The 7,664-nt window shown below is 67.2% G+C and overlaps 1 protein-coding gene across 1 annotated transcript; it reads right to left on the bottom strand.

The window, feature by feature from the left end:
* Nucleotides 1-1,533: 1,533 nt before the first annotated feature.
* Nucleotides 1,534-7,638, bottom strand: TMC6 (transmembrane channel like 6). Its single transcript, XM_035900136.1, has 16 exons — nucleotides 7,537-7,638; nucleotides 7,342-7,438; nucleotides 6,996-7,250; nucleotides 6,568-6,758; nucleotides 6,348-6,492; nucleotides 5,933-6,088; nucleotides 5,556-5,725; nucleotides 5,336-5,414; nucleotides 4,887-4,984; nucleotides 4,627-4,722; nucleotides 3,784-3,859; nucleotides 3,363-3,496; nucleotides 2,798-2,974; nucleotides 2,529-2,607; nucleotides 2,275-2,353; nucleotides 1,534-1,733 (listed from the first exon to the last, which is right to left on the bottom strand). The coding sequence occupies exons 1-15, from the start codon at nucleotides 7,581-7,583 to the stop codon at nucleotides 2,282-2,284; spliced, it is 1,872 nt and encodes a 623-aa protein (XP_035756029.1). The 5' UTR covers nucleotides 7,584-7,638; the 3' UTR covers nucleotides 1,534-1,733; nucleotides 2,275-2,281.
* Between the last annotated feature and the right edge of the window lie 26 nt (nucleotides 7,639-7,664).

Raw genomic sequence — 7,664 nt, 5'->3', positions numbered from 1 at the left:
CCTGCCCGGCCGCCTGTGGCAGCCCAGGCAAGTCCCGTCACCGAAGGAGGTGGCCAGTGAGCAACTGCCCTGCGCGGGGCTGGCAGTGGGGCACAGGACGGTGTCACAGGCTGGTGGCAGAAGGAACCCTGTGGGACTTCACAGTAAAACATCCACCTTACTGTCCAGGCTGACGGCTGCCATGTGCTCAGGGGAAACCCCGGCCTTTTGGGGAAGGGACGAGCTGGGGCCTCAGAGGCCGGACTGTGCTGGCAGGGGGCTGTGCTGGCACCTCTGGGTGCAGGGGAGGTGGCTGTGGGGCTGGGGCGTGCGGCAGCGCCTGGGCCGGGGTAAGCAGGGCAGGGGCAGGTAACGCCTCCCAGCTTGGAGGCCGAGCGCGTGTGGGGCTCCTGCCGGCAGCTTTGGCCCTGCAGCCCTCGTGGGGTGGCCCAGGGGGACATGTGGGAAGACTGCAGGGGACCTGGGTGGGTGCTGGGAGCCGGGGCAGGCTGAGTGGCCGCCCTCCGGCGCTCGCTTGGGCTCAGAGAACAGTGGGGTCCGCATGGAGAACCCGTCCCGTGCCTGCACCAACAACCCGTGCCTGTGTCCGTACCGATAACCCGCCCTGTGCCGACAGCCCAGCGCCCAGCTGGGGCGGGTGGCGCACTGCATCACCCGGCGGCACAAGTGCCAAGTCACGGGGTATTTGTGGGTGCCTGGGCCTGGCACACGCCGCGGCACAACCCTCCCTGGGTCCGTCGGTGCCGTGCCACGGGGGCAACCAGCTGGCCAGGGCCAGGGGCTGGGACACCGCGCCGTGACAGCGATCGGCTCCCAGGGCTGGGGACACTGCGTCACGATGGCAAGTGGTTCCTGGGGCTGGATGCGATGAGGCGGCAGCGGCCCTTGCTCCGTGGCCCAGCTGGGCTCTTCCCGGGGCAGCGCGGTGGGGCAGGCAGGGGGTGCGGAGGAGCGCGAGCACACCCTGCTGTGGCTGCTGAGTCGCCACCCCCAACAAACGCACCAAACCCACTTGCCCGCTCTGAGCCCGGCAGGTCCGGACAGAGACTGGGAGCCCTCCTGCACCGAAACACTTTAATGGGCCGGGTCAGCCTGCGGCTGGGGAGCCAGAGCCATCAGCTGCCTCTGCCCGGCGCTGGGCACCATGGTGGTTTTCAGCTGGCCAGCCTGGGGGGGGCCACGTGGCCTCACGTGGGGAAGGTGTTGGCCAGCTCCTCTCCTCCTGGCAAGCCAGACACGGGGCTGGCGCTGGGTTGATGCCTGGCAGCTCCTGGCTCCATCCTCGCTGCTTCTGGGCAGTGCAAAGGGGGCCAGAAAGTTTACTGTCCCCGAAGGCTTCTGAAACAGCCCAAAGCTGTTCTCCAGGCCGGCGGGGGCGATCACAGGAGGGAGAGTTGCTCTCTGCTAACAGCAACCGCCCACGGAGAAGGGCTCTGCTGGGGAGCCAGCCCCGCGTGGAGCCAAGCCCCGGGACGTGTTGGCGGCCCTGGCCCTGGTCCTGCTGCTCCCCCAGCGGCTCGAGGCAGGGAGCACCAGCAGCCCTGTGCCACAGCATCCCCCTGGAGCTGCTGGACAATGTGCCCCGGTGGATCCTTGGCCACTGCAACCCGGAGGAGATGGCCTTCCCCAGCACCCCACGGCCCCGCTGCTTCCAGCACCAGGCTGCGATGGCTCAGAGAGGGCTGGATCCAGTCCCCAGCTGCAAGCAGAGCCCTGTCCTGTCCCGCTCCTTCCTGGGGAGTGCAACACAAGAGGAGATGTACGGTCCCTGAGACCCCGCGGGTCTGCTGCCAGGGGCAGGCAGCACTGCTCCACGCTGGGAATGGAGAGGAGGCTCTCAATGTCCCCATCGCCCTCCTGGTCCCTGTCCTGGTCCTGTCCCCAGCCCCCTCCCTATCCTTGTGCTGGTTCTGTGGCAGCCGGTGCCATCCCTGGGCTGCAGCAGTGCCAGGGATCCAGCACCCGCTGGGTTCCAGGGCAGCCCAGGCGTCCCCCCAGTGTGCTCAGCCACGTGTGCCCAGCCACCGGCCGAGCTGGCCGTGCTGCCGCCTGTGCCGGCGCAGCGAGGGGAAATGCCTCTGGGAAAGGCTGGCTCACCCCATCCTCTCCTGTGTCTCCCGCTCCCCGGCAAGCACTGCTCTGCCACAGCTCGGGTGGCCCTGGCAGCGCCGCGCTGTCCTGCTCCCACCCCAGCACGGAGCAGAGGAGCGTCCGTGCACCCAGCCGAGCTCTGACCACCCTGTCAGCCCCCTCTCCCCTTCCTGCGGGCCTTACCCGGGATTCAGGCGCGTCCCTCCCTCTGCTCGTAAACGGAGTGAAGCTTCTGAATGAGAAATATTTTATCTTCCCCTTCCTGCAAGAGCAGAGATAGCGACAACAGTGATCAGTGTGGGATGGGCTCCTGCACATCCGAGGCGGCAGCGCTGTTGGGGTCAGAGTCCAAATCTGGCAGTCCCAGGGCTGGACCAGGGCATGGAGCAGCCGGGAGTGCCGGGTCCAGCCAGGGGCAGCACGCGGAGCTCACGCACGTTGGAAATCTGCTCCTTCAGCAGGCAGATGATCCTCCGCTGGCCTCTCACCACCTGGATGTTGAAGTAGATCAAGGCTCTGCAATGACAAGCAGGATGGGACGGTGGCAGCTGGGCCAAGGAGCCGGGGTCACCGCGTTCCTTGCACCGTGCCAGGGCGCAGGGCTCTGGAGCAAAACCCCAGCTCCCAGACCCTGCTCAGGGCTGTGGCAGGGGGACCCCCAAAGCATGGGCCCAGGGTTCAGCCTCACGCTTGGGTCCCTACTCACATTAGGACCCCGGATAGGAAGAACAGGAGGAAGGTGTTCTCCACCAGGTGCTGGTGGACCCAGGCGAACCAGGTAATGTTCGGGTTGGACTTCTCCAGCAATTGCATCCAGGTCTTCCTTGACTTGGAGATGGTTTCCAGCCCCTGGAAGGGACCGCAGGTTTCTGACGGCCGCACCCTGAGCAGGCAGAGCAATGGGGTCGGTCAGAGCGATGGGCAGCCCGGCCGGCCGCTACCCCCAACCCAGGGCACTGCCCGGCCTCCAGGGACCGAGCCTCGCCTGCCCCAGCCATCCCTGGGGGCTGGACGAGGGGGTCCTCATCCCCTCGTCCTGCATCAGGAACAGCTGGGAAAGGCGGGCACAGGCCAACCGCTGCTCCGCTCTGTGCAATGACCACCGGCCAGACAGCACCCCCCTGCCCGCGGCAGCATTGCACAGCCCTGCACTGGGGATGACGTGTTCCACAGGCTGTCGGGGCCGGGGGGGGCATGGTCTCCCCAAACCCCTCTCCTCCACCAGGCACCTGGCGGTTCTGCGCCCTGGCCGTGGTCCGGCGGGTACTCACGACCAGATGGTGTAGGAGAGGAAGATGGCTGTGCCCAGGAAGGACGGGAAGCAGAGGAGGGTGATGAAGACGGTGCTCATGTGTGATGCTTGCCAGGGCTTGCTGGGGGACTGGCAGTTCTGCATCAGGCTGGTCTGCAGACAGGGAGCAGAGTCCTGCATGCTGCCACCTCCGTGGTCCCAGGACTGCGAGCAGGACAGCTGCCCCCACCCCGCTGTCCCATCCCTCCCATCTGCCAGGAGCTGGGCAAGCTCAGGGACCCCCTGTCCCCAGCAGCACCTCCTCCCTCCCAGGAGGACGGCACTGCTCGCTGCACGGTGCAGCACCTCTGCTGCGTGCTCCGGTGGCAGGGCGCAGCACCGCTGCAGGGCTGCCCATGGTGGGCACGCAGGGGGAGCTGTGGGGTGGGGGCAGCTCGCACCTTTTTGATATAGAACAGCAGCAGCAGCTTCAGTATCTGCACGGCCGGCAGGAGTGGTGCGAAGAGGACACCCAGCCTGGGAGAGAGGGGGGAAGACAAGCTCGTCCCAGGTCTGAGCCCCACGGGAGCCATGGGTGGGCAGAGCTCGGGGCAGCGGCAGGGCACCATTGCCGGCCCCCACCAGGCTTTCATAAAGCAAAGAGCAAGCACACGATGCCCCGTGCCAGGTTTGCTGCGCAGCCTGTGCCGGGGCTGGGACCTCACCGACCCCCGGGGCGGCTGCAGCCTTTGTGGCTCCCAGGCACGATGCAAGCGGGAACGCAGCGGCACACGTGTGGATCCCCTCCTCGGGCAGTGGGCCGCGAGGCTGGGGGCTGCAGAAAGGTGGGGGTGGCAAAGCAAGGGCCTGAGCAGCCCAGCAGACAGGCTGGGGGGGAGCAGGTCCCCTGGAGCAGCAAGCGCCATTATGGTCCGGACAAACAAGAGGGGCTGCGTGTGCACCGGAGCCTGCTCCTTCCCCAGAGCTCGGGGGGGACCAGCTGGGTGGGGAATGCTAGACCGGAGCTGGGATGCTCTGCTGCCGACTCCCCGTGGCTCTCACCCCATTGCCAAAGCCAGAGCTGCCGGGTGGGCTGTGGCTGTAAGTGGCTGGTGCTGGGCGCTGACTGCTGGGCCGCCCGTCTCCCTTGTCCCACCCGTGCGGGGCTGGGGAGTGGGGGTCTCACACGGCCCCGCTCGTTGACACGTGGGGCTCCCCATGCCCGGTCCCTGCCAGCCGCGGGGCTCGCAGGGCACCACGAGGCATTCGCCAGCAGAGCCGTGCCAGGCAAGACGGCATCTCACCAGGTCAGCGTCTGCCCGTAGATCAGCTCCAGCACGTTTCGGGCGATGTCAAACTCGGGCTTCTGCTTCTTCTTCAGCCTCTTCTCCAAGATCAGCCTGGGAAGGAGCAGGGCTCTGCTCCCACACTGCCGCTGCGGGGGATGCTCGGCAGCCCATCTTCCCCCTCCGACAGCAGCGGAGCCTGGGCGCGCCGGGGCAACGCCGCCTGGGTAGCAGAGAGCCGGGGCTGTGCTGGGGGGACCCCTCCCAGGACACGTTACCTCCAGACCAGCTCCCCGAAGAGCGTGTCCAGCAGGGTGAATATTAAATCCATCACCACGAAGCGATACAGGTCCTGCCCCACGCAGGTCTCCCAGCACTGGGGAGACAAACAAAGGTGGCATCAAGTGTGCAGTGAGACCTCTCCTCTCCCGTGGCTATTCTGTGGCCCCCGTGGGGTGTGAGGACCTTTTCCTCCCCTGCACCCTTTCCCCAGCCACCCTGTGTTTCAGGTGCCCTTGTCTCCCCAGCAAAGGAGCGAATGGTGCCCGTGGTGCCAGTCCCCTGCCCCTGCTGGTGCTGGGACTGCAGCCTTGGCTTTGCTCCACGCTCCCTGAGCAAGGGACAGCCCGGATGGCACGGTGCAGTCAGCCCGCACGGGCGCCGCATGCCCTCGCACAGATCCTGCGCGGAGCCCAGCTCTGCATGGCCCCGGGGTGGCAGCGCTGACCTCTGTCGAGCAGATGGCTCTCCGGCTCAGCCACTGGTAGCAGAGCAGCCCGAGGACCACCATCTTCAGAATGAGGTTCCTGGGGAGCAGGAGCGGGACCGGGCACCTTGAACCCTGGGAACGGAGGGGGCCAAGCCCCACGGACAGGGTGCCCTGCCCCAAAGCCTCCCCCCACACTGCAGGGGGGGTGCAGGATGCTCCCCCACCCCGGCCAGCCTACCTGCAGATGGCCACGTAGACCTCTGCCACGGGGGAATCATGCTTCTCCCACATTGCCAGCAAGTTGTACAGGCGGGGCATCAGCACGTTGAGGAGGGACACCACGAGGGGCAGGACCAGCAGCATGGCTTCCTGCTGCCACTTGCCGCTGCCCTGGGCTCGGTGGTCCTGCTGGACCGGGGGAGTGGGTACCAGGGTAAGCGTGCGGCTGCCGGCAGCCCGGCGCCCTCGGGGAGGGCAGCAAACGCTGGTGCCATGAGGGGAGCTGCAAGAGGGCTGCCCCTGCCTCCCAGGGCTGCTCTGGCCTCCCACCTCGGTGCCCCAGCCCGGCCCCCCAACAGCAGGGCAGGAGATCCCATGGTGAGGGGCGGCACTCACCACGTGCATGTGCTCCGACAAGTAGTACACAGCCAGCATGCAGACCAGCACCGTGCTCAGCGAGAGGGCCCAGGCCAGCAGAAGCACAGCAGTGTGCCCCAGGCGCTGGCCGAGGCTCAGGGAGCGGGAGCGGGACCGCTGCTCCGCAAGCAGCTCCTGGAAGAGAGTGGCGCTGGTGCTGCTGAACATGCTCCGGGTCCAGGTCCGGAGTGAGGGTTTGTCCTGCTGCACTGAGGTGGGACCCAGGGGGCTGATGGACGAAGCGCTGGTGCAGGGCCAGGGGGTATTTGCAGCTGCAGGGCCCCCCCGTGCAGCGGTGGGAGAGGGGTGCTGAGCCCTGACTCCTGTGAACGCCTTCGCCTGCCCACCGCAGGGCGCGGGGCGTGCAGGAGCCGACCCCAGCCCCGCTCCTCACCTTCAGCTGGGTGCGGATGTTCTCACACTGCAGCTTCACCGAGCGCCTCTGGATCACCTTGAAGTCCCAAGCACAGAAGACTTTGACGGCCAGGTCCCTCGCCGGGCTGCCCACGCGGTAGCTCTCCCCGAAGGAGTGGGACATGCTGCAGCGAGGGGCAGGGCGTCAGGGCCGGGTGGCGACGGGAAGGCTGGCGCTGCTGGAGGCGCTGCCGACCCACCTGTACACCAGCAGGATGCAGGTGATGAGGAAGGAGACCCCAACGCTGAACACGTAGGCCAGCGGCATGTTGTATGGGAGCAGGGGGGCTGCGAGGGGGTACACGCTGCCGTTGGGGCCGGAGGTGCAGGGGTCGTTGAGGGTGACGTTGCTGTAGTAGCCGTAGTACAGCAGCGAGTGAGTGAAGTAGCCCTGTGGGAAAGTGCACGATGGGGCCCACGGCGATCTCGCTGGTGCCTGTGGCTCCTCGCCCAGCCTGGCCCAACTGTGCCCTGGGCAGGGCAGCACCGGGCACCCACAGCACTCAGCTGTGCGAGGACAGGGACCGGGGCATTGCCGTGGCAGGGGATGCAGAGCTGGACCCCGGGCTTGGAGCAGCTCCTGGCCCAGGGATGGATGGGCTGGCGCTGATGTGCTGGCAGTGCTTACCGCACCAGTGAGGAGCTCGAGGCCGGTGAAGGGCTGGGGGCTGGCTCGGGGAGGGGGATACGCAGCCTGCAGGGCTACCACAAAGATGAGGAGGATGAGGAATAAGATGATGTTGAACATGAGGAGCGTCTTGAGAAAGAGGAAGTAGGAGAGGACGCTGGAGCCAAAGCGGCCGCTGATCTGCTTCAGGGCGTAGTGCCAGGGCTGCGCCGCGGGGAGCGGGGAGAGGAGCCTGTACCAGAAGTCCCGGCAGCCCTGGAGAGAGGGAGCCTGGGGAGAGCACCGGGGCCGGAGCCTGTACCCGAGCCCCCGACGGCTGCTGTGCAGACCCGCGCTCCAGACTTACGAGGACAACATAGTCTTTGGACCACCCGCAGGGAGCGGAGGGGGTCCAGTCCTGCGTGTGCTGCCTCGGGGAGCCCCTGGGCACACTCAGCTCCTGCCTGCCCAGCAGAGAGGGATGCCAGAGGGTGGCACGGGCGCTGGGACGGCTCCGGCTGTGAGAGCCCTGCCCGGCCAGGGCCAGCGGGAGAGCACCTACCGGAGGGCGCGTTTTTCTGCCAGGCTGAGGGGCATGTTGCGCAGCATGTGGCTGCACTGGCTGGGCGAGAGGCTCAGCAGCTCCTTCACCAGCAGGCTCCGCTTCTCTGGAGGTACAAGAGTTCAGCA

Source organism: Egretta garzetta, unplaced genomic scaffold (genome assembly GCF_000687185.1).
Source record: "Egretta garzetta isolate BGI_Z169 unplaced genomic scaffold, ASM68718v1 scaffold381, whole genome shotgun sequence".
NCBI classification, from domain to species: Eukaryota; Metazoa; Chordata; class Aves; order Pelecaniformes; family Ardeidae; genus Egretta; species Egretta garzetta.
Note: the sequence above shows the minus strand (reverse complement) of the source record. Positions and strands in the feature narration are given on the sequence as shown.